Below are 17,889 nucleotides of genomic sequence, written 5' to 3' on the forward strand. Positions count from 1 at the left end.
ATCAATGACCAGTAAGTATCTATAAACACTAATAAGCAATGACTTGCAACTTTTGTAACAACTCATTTCTGATCCTTGGCCAGCAGAAGTCACTTCGCTCCAGGGATGTTTGAACCAGTTGGGAATCATATGTACACATGTGCGACATTTGTTTTGGAACAAATTTAAGAGCACGCTATTTTAATGAATCTATGGAGTTATTCTTCTACATAATTATACAATTATATATTTCGGAGCATGGAAAATAGCTGCCATTGGAACGATCGGACGATTTATAGAACAATGATCAGTAATTAACTATGACCAGTAATTAACTATGATTAGCAAGTAACTATGAGCAGTAAGTAACTCTGAACAGTAAGTATTATGACCAGTAAGTAACTACGATCAATAAGTATCTATGACTAGTAAGTATGTATGATCAGTTACTAACTTTGAACACTAATAAACAATGACTTGCAACTTTTGTAACACAACACATATGTGAGACTTGGTCGGCAGAAGTCACTTCGTTCCGGGGATGCTAGAACCAATTGGGAATCATAAGCACACGTATGCGAGATTTGTTTTGGAACAAATTTAAGATAAAGCTATTTGAATGAAACTACGGTGCTAGTCTTCTATATCTTACCTATATCATATAGCTGCCATTAAAACGATCGTTAAAACTAGAGGAAATATTAATTTAAGCATTATTTTAAATAAATATTTTATAAGTAACTTTTTATAGGAAATTATACAAATATAATGTTAATACTACTAATAAGTAGGGTTTTAGGAAATATAAGTCTTATTTGTTTGTTTTTATTTCCAAAACTAAATAAAAAAAGAATTGTGAACAATAAAGAAAATCTTGCTGCTGTTTTGAAAGTGTTGTCCCTTCCATTATTATTGTAAAACTTTACTTTATTTTCTTCGTTTATCAGAATAATTTACTTTTAATTGTCATCATTATTTTTACTACGTTTAGAACTGTTTCTGGTTTTGTTTTGTGTATATTTTGGTTAGACATGTTTTTGCTTTGAGCCAGACATGGAAGCCGTGTGAAGTCAACTTTTGTGGACGCCTCGAACGCGTTCTAAGTGAAATTTAGCCGCTGGCTACGTGATGATGCTTCTTCTTGTTGCTTGCTTCTGTTCCCGCTGCTTGATTTGGCTGCATGGGTCCCTAGCATGTCCTGGCCGACTGTCTGCCTTGTTGACATACGTCCTGCTGCCTGCTGCCTCCTGTCATGCGCAAGAAACGCACGCTCTGCTGCCTACTTCCAGGCGTTTCATTGTTGCGCTTTTCGCAGCCACAGCTTCCTCACACACACACACACACGCACCCCCCCCCCCAACACAGATGCCGAACATCTGTTTTATGTTTGCCTTGCTTCCAGGGAAACTCTCTTAAATACATTTTTGGGGAAAACTACGCTTGCTCACTCTCCTCTCTCTCTATCTCTCCATCTCTCTCGGTGTGCGTGGAAAATGCGAACTCACTCGAATTCTCGGTTTCTCAGCTTCAGTTCCAGCATCAGCGCCAGCGAGTGAGGAGCGACTGCTTTGGAGACCGGAAAAATCCGTGAAAACTGTCGGGGTTATTCAAGCCACGCAGCAGGACACACACACGCATACGCACACTAAAGTCCTGGCAAACTAAGGGGAAAACCCAGCGAAAAGGAGCCAGCACAGCGGAATTTTGAAGAACAATTAACACACAAGGCGACAGCTATCCCCCAAAAAAAATAAACGCTGAAATTATTGAAATAAAAAGGAACGCCAGCTATGGGGAAAAAGCGTGGACACTGCGTTTTTCCAACGGCTCTGGCTTTGGGCTTTTTCCGTCGTTTTTTGGCCAGCGCGAATATCGATTGCTGCTGCTGCTGCTGCTGCTGACTGCCTTGCATAAGTCCAAAAAGGGAGATTAGTATACAAACGCAGGCAGTCCGGAGGAGCGGAGCCAGGTGCCAGGACGCAGGACGAAAGCTCAAAAGGCTCAATTCAAATGACATCGAACTCGCACTCGCACTCGCAATCGTAGTAATTAAGTTTTTTAATCAACAAATATCTGGTGGAGCCGAGAGATGGAGATGGAGCAGCTGCCTAGCCCAGACAATTGACGTGGAAACAGGAGTAAAGAGCTACAAGGAGCTACGCCCTACAAAGGGAACGCGACTCCCTCGATATACATCTATATATATATATACATAAATTGAATTCCGAGGAATATCCGTGAACTATTCTAGACCTACGCGTGTGTGTGTGCTTTCATTTTCCATTTTCATTCCCTTTGTTGCTGTGTGAAAATGGATATTGCCTTGCGCGGCACAAACACAGCAGCAGCAGGAGCATCATCATCAACAACAACGACGACTGGCACTGGCACTGGCACTGGTAAGTCCTTGGAGGGTCCTGCGAGTCGTCCTCCGATTCCCACGGTAATCACATCTTTTATGTGCGCTGTGTTTTATTCTCGCCAAAGTGAAACAAGCAAACATTTCATTTGCAGGTCTGCATCATGCTGTGTCATTGGGCAACATTGAGGTCTCCGCCAAGGTTCGTACTCGTACCCAGCACCCAAGACAACCAAGACATTAACAGGGAAAACTCACAAGGAAACACCACAAGAAAACTCACAAGAACGCACCACAAAGTGTGCGGCGAACAGAAATTAATTCCTGTCAAGGCAGAAAGCGCGTCCAGGGAAGCATTTAAGTGGCGCTCCTGTCATACCGAATGATTGACACAATTATTTTAGTATAAATCTGGAGGACAGGCAGAGCAGTCAGGGACTGGAAGGACCAAGGACGGGGCTCAGCATGGGAGTGACTGGAGAAATTAGAAGAGCTTAAGATAGGGCAACGAGGAGCTACAGAAAGAAATTGAGGGATTAGATAAGATTAGCAGTGCAGGGAGTGAGTAAAAGGATGGATAAAGGTAATAAAACTATTTAGACCGTGAGGGCATATATAAAAATATGACAATTTTTTCCACAATTCAAAGTTTAACAATCTCATAGCTAAGCCAAAACAGCATAAATTTTAATTCGGAAACCGTTCCTATGTTAGTTTTTGTTAGGTTAATAAGTCTGCATACTCGATTTAAAAATTTAAAAGTTTTGCACATTTTTAACAAATGAAAAAAACCCTTATAAAATTTTTTAAAAGATATTTATAAGACGTTTACGTAAATATTTATAGTTTGTGAAACACAGTTATTTAATTAAAATACAGAGGATTAAGGTGCATTTTTACCTAATATTCATATAAACATCTTTAAACGAGAACACAGCTAGACTGGGTGATCAAGGCGTATACGTAATATTTAAAAAGTTTTCTTATAAAATTCGATTGAAATGAGAGATAGGAGATAGATATACTTTACTTATACTTTTGACATCGTTTTTTTATAAATAACTCATAAAAAATACGGATTTGTTTAGTCAAAATCAAGGTTATTAGGGCGTATACGTAATATATTATTTTACACAGGACGTATACGCAATATTTCCGATTTTTTTTTACTTAACAAATATTAAATTGTTAATATGATTTCTTTTTTTATATGGTCTTTATTTTAAGAGAAGTGGTACACGTGGCGTATACGTAATAGGACAAAATTACGTATACGTAATATTTTTTATTTGTTTTCCTTTTTTTTTTAGTTAGTAACAAAAACTGAATATTTTATATATTATAATATATACCATACTAATACAAAGGTGCTGAAGACGTATACGTAATATTGAAAAATATTTAGAGTATTGCGTATATGTAATATTTTATATATTTTGAGACTCAACGAATTCTTAACGAACTTAAAACAACAAACTACAATGAAGTATCTAAAGTTTTAGATATTTCTTAAACAGAATATTTACTAATATGCCTCATAAAACATTCATCCCTTTTGCACCCATTTTAGTATCTTATGAAGAAATGTAGCTTATGTTTTGTTTAAAAATTTAATCCTTCTACAAAATTGTAATTATTATCTCCCGCTCAGGCCACCTACTCCAGCCACATGGACCGCAGCTACGACTCCGAAGACGAGCACACTGGACGCCGCAGACTACGCCACACTCTCTCCACCGAGCTACAGCCTCGCACTTCTGTCTACTCCCGGGGAGATATTAGGGAACAGGTAAGCCTTCAGCTTGAATAAGAAGTATATATATTATTTTTCATACATATTCTAATTATTTGCTATGCAGTACTGCCTCACAGATCGGCAGCTGCACAGCATAGAGCAGCGTCCCAGGAGGGAGCGATTTTTTGGCTGCCTTTCGCGACGGGGTCAAACCCAATCGGGCAGCTTCCTGGGCGGCTGTGTGGGTCGCCGGGTGCCCTCCGATGAGAATCTGGCCGCCTATGCCCCCTTTGAGAAGTATCCACGGTGAGTGAGGGATTTTAATATTGCTTTAATTATTTATTTATTATTTATTATTGTGCTGCAGCTATCAGAACAACTATACGGACACACACGAATTGGAAAGTTCCTATTTTCGCCGTCAGCCGGCATCGATTTTGAGCACTGGTAAATCGGTGGAAGCGGACCTGGGGGGTCGCTACACCTGGATTGGTCAGCAGACGAACAACAACTCCGATTACTCAACGGACCACAGGTATGTCGGACACAGCAAAAAAGAGAAAACACGTTTAAAAAGACCTCAAAAACCAATATTAAAAACTCCGTAAAATGCTATGCCAACTGTCGCTTAGATCATGCTATACTATACTGTCGCACTATCTGTCGCATTTGTAGACTGTCGCTACCCTATTCTTCCGATATATAAATCTATATATATATATACTGCAAAGCTTGCCTGAACTTTCCACCCAACAGAAACACTCATTGCATAATGCCGCTTCTTGCCTCTTGAACTCTACTTGAACTACTCGAAAAAGCCACCTAGAAATGTATAAAAAATACTCTTTTCGTTATTCATCCACCTGTCCTCCTTTTCTCCTCAAAACGACTGTAAAAATCAACCAAATCAAACAATTGATATTGCCAAAAAATTAAAAAAACCAAAATAAAACCCTAACCAACCCAAAAACTTAAATGAAAAATCAAATAAAATTATGTGTAAAGGGCAACTTGTTGTACAGCACCACTTGAATCCTTTTACCAGGATGTTTTGCTACGGAATTATTATGTCGAGCTTCGCGCTCCACCAAATCCTACACCACCAACATCACACACCAATCAAATCGCTAATCTAAATGTTTGGTATGTAAAGTGATATTTAAAAACAAAGAACTAACTAATTATATATAAAGTTTAAATAAGCTATAAATATGAATATTGCTAAAGCAAGGAACGATTCTATTTAAAAACCAGTGAGCTAATCGAAAAATGTTTTTATTTATGTTATGTGTCTGCACGTGACCGAAGCAACAATAAATGAATTCAAACTCAAATTTTAAACTCAATCTAAAATTAAAGGAAATGTAATGTAACGTTTGTGTTTCTGCTGCAAATCCTTTCGAGGGAATTCCCTTAACATGCCATTGATGTGCTTGCTCTCCACAGCTCGTACCACTGCCCCACATACGCTACGATGCCAACCACACACCACCAGCACCACCACCACCAACAGCACCCGCAGCAGCAGTCGCAGCAGGGTGGGAATGTCAGGTAAAGCCCCTGGACACAATTTCCCAGAAATATGCTCCATTTTCCTTTCCTTTTCAGGACGAAACACGTGAGCTTCGCCAGGTCGCACACCCTCACCAGCTTCGACAATGTCAATGCCGGCTTTCGATCCTCGGGGCGCTTGAAGACAGCCCGCAGCCAGGAGCGTTTAATTGGTGGCAAGAAACCCATTATAGCCACAGGCTCCATGTACGAGACCCTGCAGCCACCGCTCCTCCAGGGCCAGCAGCAGCAGCACCAGGTGCAGGTGCCACAACAGAGCTCGACGCTGCCCAAGACCTGGTTGCCACCGCCAGTACAGCTCCAGTCCTGCCAGCATCATCATGCTCCGATTCATCTGCATCAGCCCATGCCAGGTAAGGGAAAATTCTTAATTCCTTAAATTACTTTAGATATTATTTTCCCTCCCTTTTCCCAGACAACATGGTTGGGCTGATCATCCCGCAGCCTTTGCCCCTGGCTCTCCCACTGCCCAGTCCCGAAGTGCTCATTGTGGAGAAAAAATTCCGCAATGCCATGAAGACCCAGGCCACACAAACGGATGCCGCTGCTCGTCGTAATCAGGGCCAAGTTGGCTATAATACCCAAGTCTTGGCCCTAAGTCCCCGGCCGCCGCATCGCATCAAGGTCGTGTCCCAGGGCGCCCAGACGAATGGCCTTCAGAATGGCAAGAAGCTAACGAAAAGTCTCTCGGAGATACCCAATGGCAAGGAGGTGCAATCACATTACTATCAACAGGGGTAAGATTTGAATATTAAATTCAATAGAGTTGAAACTAGAATTGTTTCTCCTACCATTCAGGTCGATTTACCCCCACGAGATGATCTACCGCACTCAGTCGCAGGATGTGACCCCGCTGCAAACCCTCTCGGATGCCCAGAACAACATCATGTACTACAAGCCACCGCCACCTCTGCTGGATGCTCACAGCTATGGCCTGGGCATGGAGCACCTGAGTCGCGGAGCTCGACCCCCGGCCTCCGAGCAGAGCGTGGAGTATGTGAATGTGAATGCCGCCGCCGTGGCTCTGAACGAGAGCTTCGACTACGAGAGCAACAGTTTGCCCCGAAGAGCCTGCACCTCGCATGTCCGCACGGAGACGGACTACTATTCGAATAGCTTGCCCAGGAGACCGGAGAGCCTGCATAGCCACGACGTGTGTAAGCATATCACCGAGTGCTCCGAACTCATCACGGATAGCGTTCCCCTGGACTTTACCCAGTCGCACCTGCTGCCGCCACCGAGTGAGTACTGCAGGAATGATGACAACGAGGAGGAGTACTACGACGACGAGGACGAGGAGGATCATCCCCATGAGACGGAGAGCTACAGCTCGGAGGTGTGCCTGGAGCAGGCGGCGGCCGCTCAGAACCGGCGGATGTCCATGATACCGCAAATGATTGATTCTCCCTTCCGGCGCGATGACATCCGACGTCAGTCTATGCCGGTGTATGGACAAACGGAGAAGCTCATCGATGGCTTTGGACCCAGGACATCGTTCCGAAGGCGTGACAAGGTCAGCTGCTTTGCCGATGAGACGCCTCCGCCGCCGGCATCAGGATCCTCGGTTCGGGAACAGGAGCAAGAGATCTTCATAGACTTCAAGCCGCATGTCTCCCCCAAGCCAAGTCCCAAGCTGCAGCTGAAGCACCGCAAGCAGCACAAGGCGGAGATAGCCATGAGGAAGATGCAGCAGCAGAGAATGGCCCAGGCGGCGGCCCTGACCCTGCCGAAGCTCAAGCCACTGCCGCAGCCACTGCCAGTCGAAGTTGAGGTTAGAAAAGTTGAACTTGAGCCCAGCGACGACGAGGAGGACGAGGAGGAGGAAGAGGAGGAGGAGGCCTCCGAGCCTGAACGGGAGGAGCTGGACGAGGAGGAGCTGGACGATAAGCTGGAAATGGATCATCCGGAGGATGAGGAGCCGCTCTACGAGAACATAACTCCGTGCAACTGCAAGGTGGAGCCACAGCATCCAGATCTCGAGGATCACCAGGACAAGCGCTCTCAGTTCCGTAAGCGTTCCGTTAGCCTGGACGATGACGATACTTCCGGAGCTCCTCCTCCGTCTGCGTCCGGCCTGCGTCTGCCCTCCACGCCGGCCAGCCCCAGCCGGGAGGACCTGCTGCTGGCCAATGTCTCAACTTATCCATCCTCAGACTCGCTGGCCAATGACAATACCCGCGATCATTCCGACGGCATCTGGAATGAGTCGCAGGTTACTGTCTTGACGGCCGAGCAGCGCGACATCTCCGATGGCTCCTACAGCTCCAATTTATTGCTAACGCCATCCTCGAAAAGGAAGAATCTGCTACTGCAGCATCAGCAGAGGAGCTCTGTGGACACCGACGCCTTGGATTTCGAAGAGCAGGTAGGAAATAGTCGAGGATTTATTGATTCTTAAATTACATCTTTCTATCTATCCCTTTAGAGTCCCACCTATGGCCTACAAACACTGCCGAAGATCGTGAGGACGCCCACGCCAACCACTTCGCGGCCCGCCTCTACTCAACCCCTGATACCGCCGCCAGCTATAGCCGTCACTCCCTCATCGAACCAGAACCAGGCTGTCCTGGACACCTCCATAAGTTCGCCCCTGCCCAAGCGAAGCCTGGTGGCCAGGGGTTCGGTTCCGGATGCCCGACAGCTAATGTTTATGGGAGGAGCTGCCAAGCAAAGGTGCTTACGAGTTGCAAGGGTTTTTGCTAATGAGAAAATCAGAAAGACTATTATTTCCCTTACATTCCAACAGACACTCGGATGCCTCTTTCCTGCCCACCACTGCTGCTGGTGGCGGAACTCGCAGTGCCGATATTTCGGAGTGCAGCACAAATACAGATGAGTATGCCACCTGCACGGACACCTCGAAACGTACACCAGGTATTAAGACACCGCCGACGACGACCAGTTCCTCGTCGACCACACAAGTTCCAGGTTTGGGGTTCCCCGATAATTCGTACTGTGTGTACTGTGTGTGTGTGTGCGTGTGTAGAAATCGCCTCGATCCATGAACCACTCACATATATTTCATGCTTACAGCTGAGATAGAGTTTAAGCCGCCCGCCCATAAATAGCTTCTAGAACGTAGACTCATCTACACATCCTCCACAACTCAGACTCTCTCTCTCTCTGTTTAACTTTCGCTACCTGTCTCTCTCCTTAGTTTAATGTTGTTGCCTTGCTCGCCAATGCTTTAGCTGTTCCTCTAGAGATATCCTTGAAGCCACAACTAACTGAGCCCTAATGCTTCCCCTCTCTTTGACAGTTTCCACGCAGAGCTCGCAGCTGGAGAAGACGCATGCCGGCAGTTCCTTCGAGAGTGCCAGTTCCTTGTACTCCATGCGGGAGGATCTCCTGCAGCACGATGAGAAGGAGCGGCAGGCCAAGAACCAATTGAAATCCCCTATTGGGGGATCGGTGGCAGAGTTGACAAGGAAATCGCCCTCGCACTCGATCAGTAGCACAACCTCCTCGGGCAGTTGTCCTGTCTCGGGTGCTGCCATCAAGTCGCCGGGCAAGGAGAGCCAGCCCCAGACGGTGTCCAGCTCCTCGATGGCGCCTCAAATGAAGGTCAGCACGGCGGAGAGATCGCCCGTGGTGAAGCCCAAGCCCGATTCCATCTCCGAAGATGAGCGCAGCGAGGTGCGTTACTCCTCTTCTGGATATTACGAGAGTCCCCACGACGAGGATGACGAGGAGCAGGTGATGCGGAACAAGGCCCGACGTCTGCGCCACGAGGACGAGCGAAAGCGACGCAAGACCAGCATGAAGCTGGACATCGAGAAGGAGAATATGAGGGCCTTGACCAGTCCCATTAAGAAACCAACTGCCGGAGGAGTGGGGAAAGTCCAGTCACCAGAGCAGCCCAGCAACAATAACCTGGACAATGGAAGTCCCAGCAGCAGGATGAAGCGCTTTCGGCCCAAGATACGACGGCAGCTGAGGAAGAGCTCGCGAGAAGATGTCCTGGCAACGGCAACGGCCGCAGGACGCAGAAGTCGGACCATGCCACCCACAATTTTTGGCCTGAGCAGCGGCAGCGGAGACACGGAGCTCCTGCTAGATGCCAGCATGTCCAGTGGTGCCCTTGCAGGAACCACATCCCTGTCCACCACCACAACTGCCATGATTTCCTCTTCCCTCACACTCAAGGGAACCGTTTCGGAAACCATAGCCTCTTCATCCCCGCTACCAGAGGCCACGACCTCGACAGTGGTGAAGAAACCTCACAGCTGTGCCACTCCCACAGCCCTGCTTTCTCCTAAACTGCCTACTGTGAGCAGCACCCAGTCAAAGTCCACCTCGGACACTTTCCAGCTGAAGGCCAAGTCCATTGAATCCCTGCGCTCCGTGTCACCCGGCTCCGATTCGGTGTTCTACAGCGAGGCCGATGGCAATGCGGCAAGTGCCGCCGATCAGAGTCACTGCCTCCACTGTGGCAAGGAAATGGAGGGTGGCAAGCAGCAGAGCCACCAGAATACCATCAGCGAACTGGCCGGCGATTCCGTGGAATCGATACCCTACATCGAGCAGGACATTGTCAAGCCGCCGTCGGACTTTGCCGACTCGCCAGTGACCACCAAGACCACGCAGCGTCTGTACAAGAAGATGGACAAGAGATTCCGATCGGAGGAGCGTTACCACGGCGAAAGGGGCAGGCACTACAAGACCAGACAGGAAAATATCAGAGCCAAGGTTTGGATATATACTTTCTAAAATGTTTAACATTTCAATGTAAATAGAAAATATCATTTTTAGAGCGAAGAACGCGGACGCGTACCCAGCTTGCCCAATACTCCTGTCCTGCGTCCTGCCGGCTCTAGTCCCTGTGTCCTTCCTGATATCAACACGGAACAGAACCAGCACATCATCTATAAGGGACACTACGATGCTGGTCGATATACAAGACTCACTGACGATGATTTGTGGACTCAATTGGATCATCAGTGCTTTGGTGAGTGAAGGCGGTTTTAAAGATATTTAACTAAAATTTAATATAAACATTTTTGGGAAATTTGAATCTTAAAAATACAATAACTAAGCCAAAAATGCATTATTTTCAATTCGGAAAACTGTTCTGTGCTAGATTTTGTAGGATTAATATTTCTGCATATTGAGTTTTAAATTTAAAGCAAATTTAATTTTTATCAAATTTTGACATTTTAACAATGTCATTTTTTTACGATAAAATTTTAGAAAAAATTTTCAAATTTTTTTTTTCTTCCTAAGATGGCTAGATCGATTCGGCTGTTAATGCTGATCAAGAATATATATGATTTATAGGGTCGGAAATGACTCATTCACTGTGTTTTCAGCTTCTGACTGACATTATAATATCATTTTTAAGTTAATATTTATCGATGTATTTATATGGAAATTTTTCCAACAAATTGAAATTTGAAAAACTCATACCTAAGCCAAAAATACATTAATTTCAATTCGAAAAGCTGTTCTGTGCTAGTTTTTATAGGGTTAACAAATCTGCATATTGAGTTTTAAATTTAAAGCAAATTTAAATTTTGTCAAATTTTCATATTTTGACAACAACAATTTTAAAGGGAAAAAAATGGGAAAAAAATTTCAAAATTTTTTTTACTTAGAAAATGGCTAGATCGGTTCGGCTTTTCATGCTGATTAAGAATATATATGATTTATAGGGCCGGAAGTTATTCCTTCATAACGTTTTAAGCTTCTGACTGAAATTATGAAACCCTTCACGGGTATAATTACAACTGTGCGTATACGTAATATTTTGGGACTATAAATGCCTGAAATAAAATTAAAGCGAGAAAAGGTGCTCTTTTTGGCACGTAGAAATTCGTATTTTGCTGCCGTTTGCATAAAATATTAGCATATTTATTATATAATATAATATATATATAATATATATGATTTATAGGATCGGAAATGATTTCTTCCACCGCGTTAATAGCTTGCAAATGTATCTTTGACTTTCTAATACACTTAATGACATATACATACATTTAATGAAGGGATTGTAATTTGCTAAAATTTCATTCTTAATATTTAGTTAATTAATAAATAATTAAATTCCCACACCAGATCGTTCCCGTGAGCGTCGTGCTTCCACGGAATCGGAGAAGGGCTTCCATGCCAAATACCAGGTGATCCTTCATCGTCTCGTCCAGCGGCGCTGCACCCTGGAGATGTACCATCGCCAGAAGCACAATAGTTTCCGTAAGTATCGGAGCACCCTGTTCGAACATCCAACGAAAAAAATATATTCTAATTTTGGCGCCAAGAATAAAAAGAGATCGAGCTAGAGAAAAGCCCCCAAAAAAGCCAGAGAGAGAGAGAGCCTCTATAGATAATGAATGGCGCTCCCTCCGACTTTTCATGACCGGCACTTGGCATATATAAATATTTATGTGTGTGTTGGAAAAGCGAGAAAAACACAAACACACACAATCTGTAGTTTTGGTAGTTTTTTTTATTTTTTGGCTCTATTATCGAGAATAGTTGAGGTGCGTGCTTTGTTGTGTGCCGACCGTAAAAAAGTCCGCAACGCGCTTAACATTTCAGTGTTTCGGTTGTGGTTTCGGGGGAATTCCAAGTTAAAACCCAATGTAAAGAGAAATAAGTGCGAAAAGCGTTGCGTTGTTTACAAATAATATTATTTCTTATTTACACACGAAACTAAAGGCCAAATGATTGGTGGGTAAACATAGACAGACATTGTGGCCGTTCCTCATCATTTGTTTTTTATTTGAATTAATTAGAATTAATAGCATCGAATTCCGCACCGGATTCGGTGCGCCGGAAGTTGGAGGAGGTCCTGAAGCTGATGCTCCTGGTTTGGGCACGGGAAAGTTTTGTGATATCCACACTTAGCAACGGTGCACATGGTAAATGATGTCCGGACGAGATCCGGAAATAAAATCACACAAATCACTTGAATCTCGCTCGCTCTCTCTGTTTCTTTCGCTCTTGCTCTCTATAAATAATACACTTTGTATACGCTTAGAGAAAAGTGTGATGTTTGTAGTTAAAATATTTGAAACACATTAATAATTCGATATATTATTTCCCAGGCGTGGACAAAACCGTGGTGGTCAAGAGTGATTCCGGTGAGTTTGGCTTTCGCATTCACGGCTCCAAGCCCGTCGTGGTAGCAGCCATCGAACCGGAGACACCGGCGGAGAGCTCTGGCCTGGAGGTGGGCGACATTATAATCTCTGTCAATGGGGTCCAGGTGCTGGACAAGCACCACACCGAGGTGGTTAAGATCGCTCACGATGGCTGCGAAAAGCTGGAGCTTCAGGTGGCACGCACCATTGGCGTTCTGATGCACGAACAGTTGGAGCCACCGAGTCAGCCGATCTTCAGTGGATATTTGTGGCGACAGAGTGGTCAGGCCAAGGGAGCTCCCAATTCCAAGAAATGGGTGCGACGATGGTTCTCCCTGAGGCCGGATAATTGTCTATACTATTATAAAACTGAAGATGTGAGTATTTACACATAAAATCCATAATGGGGAGTACATTTTAGACCCTTATTCTCATCTTTTCCAGGACTCTCAGCCCGTTGGCGCCATGATAATGGCCAAGCACACGGTGGATCTCTGTCCCGTGGATGTGGGCAAACCCTTTGTATTCAAGGTGGATGCCGGCGAGGGTATTCCCATGTATGTGGCTGCCGATTCCGATGAGCTGGCCAATCGCTGGCTCCAGCTGCTGAGGCAGGCGGCTGCCCAGGACAACCAGTGGCTGGACAAGAGGTGAAGGACACTGATCTTAGAGAAAGGCAACCATACTAGATATTCATGTTATTCTCTCACATCACTTCCTTCACAGTGCGCGGTGCTTGTACCAGAGTCCCAGCAACATTCAGAGGCCCGATTGCTTTGGCTATTTGCTCAAATTGGGCTCAAGGTGGTGCGGCTGGTCGAAACGCTACTGCGTACTTAAGGATGCCTGCCTCTATTTTTACCAAGATGCAAATAGCAAGAGTGCATTCGGTGAGTCACGACGCCGAAGCAGGTGACTGACTGATTAATTTAATTCAATTTTTCACTTAATTTTAATCAGGCATGGCCTGCCTGCACGGCTACAAAGTGGCCTCAATGTCCGCCAATGCGTCCGGCAAGAAGAACTCGTTCGAGATAATACCACCAGAGACGAAATTGCGTCACTACTTTTTCTGCACCGAAAGCGAAATGGATAAGAAGAGGTTGGTATTAAGTTTAAGAAACTATATCTTGAAATTTATAGAACAAAAGATTGAATACAAGTACGAATTCAAAGCACAATCTCCCTCGAAGCGGAGGCCTGTCTTAGAAGGTCCAAATAAGAATAAATAAGAAGAGTAACCCCTTTTCTGATTAAGTTTACCTAAAGTATTATGTATTAAAAACACCCATTATTTGTGATTATTTCTAGATGGATATCCGCACTGGAGTACTCCATCGACCGGTGGATCAAGTCCGGGTAACTAAGGTTAAAGACACGCTCCAGATCGGCTCTGAGCAGCCGGCTCAAGCGTCGCAGTTTTAGCTACTTTATGGACTAGACACTTTGAAGGCATAAAGTTGGGACTTTCTTCGATTTGGAGACGATTTAAATCGATTTGATTCGGCACTAGTACGGGTACTACCAAAAAGAACAACCACACTTAGAATGTAAGCCAAGCAAACCAATTAGTTTTAGGCATACATAGATGATTGATTGCTTAGTCCAAGGAATTTAGTGGGTCTTTCAAATCGGGTTTAAAACTATTTTGAACAGAGGCGTACATACACAAATATTATATACACTCGGAATATATATCTATATACATACAATATATAGAGGAATGCAATTGAACATTTTTGGTGTGTATTCTTGTTATATAGCTTACAACAACAAAAACATATATATACAAACTTATGTTTAGTGAGGTTGTCATGTCACTTACATATATAGATTATATATATATTTAGCCGCCAAAAGCAGAAAGAATGAAAGGCGAGGGAAATGATCGTGTAGCAGACCAAAAAATTGAATTGTCTAATGTATATAGAATTCGTGTGTAGGCTAAATCCAAATTAATTGAAAGAAGGAAGGACACGATTAGGTATTCAAGGCCAGGCAATGCAAGAACCCTTTTTAGATAAATGTCTATTTACAGCAACTCAAGGCGAGACCAACTAATTCGGCATTAACCAAAGTGAAATAGTTTGTTCCCGATTCTCCATAGCTGCTTCCATTACAAAAACAAAAAACAAAACAAGGCAAATAACATTTTGTGAGTAAAAACAAAACAACGGTTTTCGTCCTTATTGGAAACGATTATTAGTTAGACACAATTACGATATAAGCCAAGGATTAGTTAGCGCTTTTTTGATAGGTTGGATTTTTTTAGGGAACATACACACAAAACATACACAACGTTCACAGTAGATCAAACAATAATATTAATAGAGATTATAATTCAGAATCCAGTAGTTACTTTGTCGTATTTATATATATACATATATATAAAAGAAACAAAGATATGATCTTTAAAATGCTGATTTCCTGATTTTTTTGGGTCAGTGTTCAAAATACCGAGATTGAGTGAGGATTGCAAACAGTTTTTGAAGCTTCATTTTTTTGGGTTTTTTAGAATACGTAACAAATATATAAATATATTTTATATATTTTAAATAGAGATTTCCAATTTCAATGCGGCGCAACAAAATGAATTAGATAATAAAATTGTATGCATTATGATTATTAATATTATTATATATATATGATATACACAAGAGACAGCCATTTTATGTTGTAAAAAGTCATCGAGACATGAAAACCAAAAACAAAAAAGAACACTAAATAAGAGCTTTAATTATTAAATAAAGAATATACCGAGAACGAATTCTAATGACGAAAGATTGTGCTGACAGGCCTGGGAGGGGGGGCATTGAAATGCATCTATAACCATCATTAATTTGACTCAACGATCCGATTCCGAATCGGATCCGACTACCTGCTGTGTTGGCCAACGAAGCATTTCGAATGCGATCAATGAACCTGTTGCCTGTTGCCTTTCGGCCCATACATGGCTGCTGACCGGCCACATGTTTTACACCGAGTTTTTCAAGTAATTTGTTTTTCCAATCGTTAAGCGATGCAAATGCAAAATATGCAAGCAGAAAAGTCCACTGCCAGACGATGAACACCCGGAGAAAATAATAGGTTGGTAAAGAGATCGATTGCCTCGCTATCGAGTCTTTTTTGTTTCAATTTTATACTTGTTACTGCTATAAAGTAAAAACTGAATTACTTTAGATTCCTTTGCTTTACTATAAATAAATAAAATATAATTATATAAACTTACATTTTTGAAAATGGCATCGGGCACCTTGAAAGTTTAACATTGTGCGGGTATACGAGCTGAAAGAAACATTCATAAATCATAATCGGAATACTCGATAATATAAGTGCCAAAGAAACGGTTGTTAAATGTAGAGGATCAATAAATATCTTTCAACATTAAGTAACCATGAACAGTAAGTATCTATGATCAGTAATTAACTATGATCAGTAAGTATCTATGACCAGTAAGTATCTAATGATCAGTTACTAACTTTGAACACTAATAAACAATGACTTGCAACTTTTGTAACACAAAACATATGTGAGACTTGGCCGGCAGAAGTCACTTTGTTTCAGGGAGGTTACAACCAGTTGAGAATCATAAGTACACCTGTGCGAGATTTGTTTTGGAACAATTAAAGCTATTTTAATGAAACTATTAAATTATTCTTCTATCTAATGTTACAAGTATATACATCGGAGCATGGCGAATCGGTGAACTACATATATACAAACATATATATAGCTGACATTGGAACAATCGTAGGATTTATAGAACTATGATCAGTAATTAACTATGATCAGTAAGTAACTCTGAACATTAAATATCTATGAAGATTAAGTAAATCTGAACAGTAATTAAGTATGATCAGAAATTAACTATTCTTATTAAGTAACTTTGATCAGTAAGTATCTAATGATCAGTTACTAACTTTGAACACTAATAAACAATGACTTGCAACTTTTGTAACAAAACGTATGTGAGACTTGGCCGGCAGAAGTCACTTCGTTCCAGGGAGGTTACAACCAGTTGGGAATCATAAGTACACCTGTGCGAGATTTGTTTTGGAACAAATTTAAGAGCAAGCTATTTGAATGAAACTATGGAATTATTCTTCTATATAACTTTACTAGTATATAAATCGGAGCATGGCGAATCGGTGGACTATATATATATTTATTTTTATATATAGCTGCCATATTAACGAGCGGAAAATTTTTACAAAAAAAATGAATATAATATTTTTTTCAAGTGCAACCATCAACGGTCGCAAACAGTTGCTGACGGAAAGAAGACCGACGACTAGCATAACAATTCGCTCGCCCTATGAGGCGGCTACTGTTTTTCCTTTTTCTCTTTTTCCACCTCTGAATTCGTCGGTCTTTTGTGCCCCTCCTTCAGTTACCAGTTACCAGTTACGAGTTACGAGTTACGAGTTACCATTGATTCAGTTACCATTTGTTACTGTTTTCGCAGTGGCAGGCAGCCACAATTTAGTTCCACTGTGCAGCAGTGCCTTAATTACATGGGCCACAACGGCTCTCTTTTGTTGTAGATTTTTCGGGGTTTCTTCTCGCGATCATCGTAACAATGATCATTAGAGTCCGAAACGTAGCTCCCTCTCCTTTTAGGTTGTTACCTTTTTATTCTCCTTTCTTCCCTTTTGCCACTTGACCGCATAGATGCTGCGCCTGAAGTTGCCAGATTTTTAAAGCTGGAGTTTTTGACTGGTTTTAAGGGCTATATAATGGTATAGGAAAGATCCTTAAGCTTAAGATTTCCATACATATTTGTAAAGAATTTTTTTTTTAAATGTTAGTTTAAAGGCTTATAAAATATTATTGATGAATTTCCTTTTTTCTTTTGCTTAAAAAATACTATTTTTTATTTATAGAAATGTCTGAGGAGTATTTTTATTTATAAGAAAACTTAAAGATTTATAGGAAAAATCATATATTAAAAATTAAATTAATTCCTTTAAATTGATGTAGAAAATTTTAATAACAATTATTGTATAAAGTTAATTTTTGTGAATTCTTTTTGCCAGGTACAACTTGTGGGTTTTCACTTTCTTGTTAATAGAGGAGAAACCTATCATAAAACCACATTAGTCTTCATAAAAGTCAGTCTAGCGACAACTTTTTCAAAATAATCGTTTAACAGCCTTTTCCGC

At 42.3% G+C, this 17,889-nt stretch overlaps 1 protein-coding gene and 1 long non-coding RNA gene across 5 annotated transcripts in view; one reads left to right on the top strand and one right to left on the bottom strand.

Moving 5' to 3' along the window:
- The first annotated feature begins 1,508 nt into the window (after nt 1-1,508).
- On the top strand, nt 1,509-15,494 carry LOC110178210 (uncharacterized). 4 transcript variants are annotated; one of them, XM_020945248.2, is made up of 20 exons: nt 1,509-2,378; nt 2,494-2,540; nt 3,990-4,127; nt 4,198-4,379; nt 4,441-4,608; nt 5,079-5,216; nt 5,520-5,624; nt 5,682-5,998; nt 6,061-6,382; nt 6,444-8,010; nt 8,071-8,318; nt 8,392-8,573; nt 8,905-10,334; nt 10,398-10,593; nt 11,703-11,837; nt 12,692-13,104; nt 13,172-13,377; nt 13,454-13,617; nt 13,688-13,829; nt 14,039-15,494. In XM_020945248.2, exons 1-20 carry the CDS (start codon nt 2,291-2,293, stop codon nt 14,088-14,090), a joined length of 6,240 nt encoding a protein of 2,079 aa, XP_020800907.2. In that variant the 5' UTR covers nt 1,509-2,290; the 3' UTR covers nt 14,091-15,494. The 4 variants fall into 4 exon arrangements, with proteins under 4 accessions (XP_020800907.2, XP_086686610.1, XP_086686611.1 ...); XM_086830484.1 differs by lacking the exons at nt 5,079-5,216; nt 5,520-5,624; XM_086830485.1 differs by lacking the exons at nt 1,509-2,378; nt 2,494-2,540; nt 3,990-4,127; nt 4,198-4,379; nt 4,441-4,608 and having other exon boundaries at nt 5,079-5,624.
- Nucleotides 15,495-15,948: 454 nt separating this feature from the next.
- Nucleotides 15,949-17,889, bottom strand: part of LOC110178215 (uncharacterized) — a 46,372-nt gene continuing 44,431 nt past the window's right edge. Inside the window, exon 3 of the long non-coding RNA XR_002319335.2 lies at nt 15,949-16,012. This is a non-coding gene — a long non-coding RNA (uncharacterized LOC110178215). The remainder of the gene's footprint in view (nt 16,013-17,889) is intronic.

Source organism: Drosophila serrata, unplaced genomic scaffold (genome assembly GCF_035046125.1).
Source record: "Drosophila serrata isolate PLE 108 unplaced genomic scaffold, ASM3504612v1 contig_240, whole genome shotgun sequence".
Classification (NCBI taxonomy): Eukaryota; Metazoa; Arthropoda; class Insecta; order Diptera; family Drosophilidae; genus Drosophila; species Drosophila serrata.

Bases quoted from the DNA above. Each gene is read 5' to 3' on its own strand.
- LOC110178210 (XM_020945248.2), top strand. From the start codon at position 2,291: ATGGATATTGCCTTGCGCGGCACAAACACAGCAGCAGCAGGAGCATCA. The intron at 5,217-5,519 runs GTATGTAAAGTG...TGCTCTCCACAG, and splicing joins ATCGCTAATCTAAATGTTTG to CTCGTACCACTGCCCCACAT. The intron at 13,618-13,687 runs GTGAGTCACGAC...AATTTTAATCAG, and splicing joins AAATAGCAAGAGTGCATTCG to GCATGGCCTGCCTGCACGGC.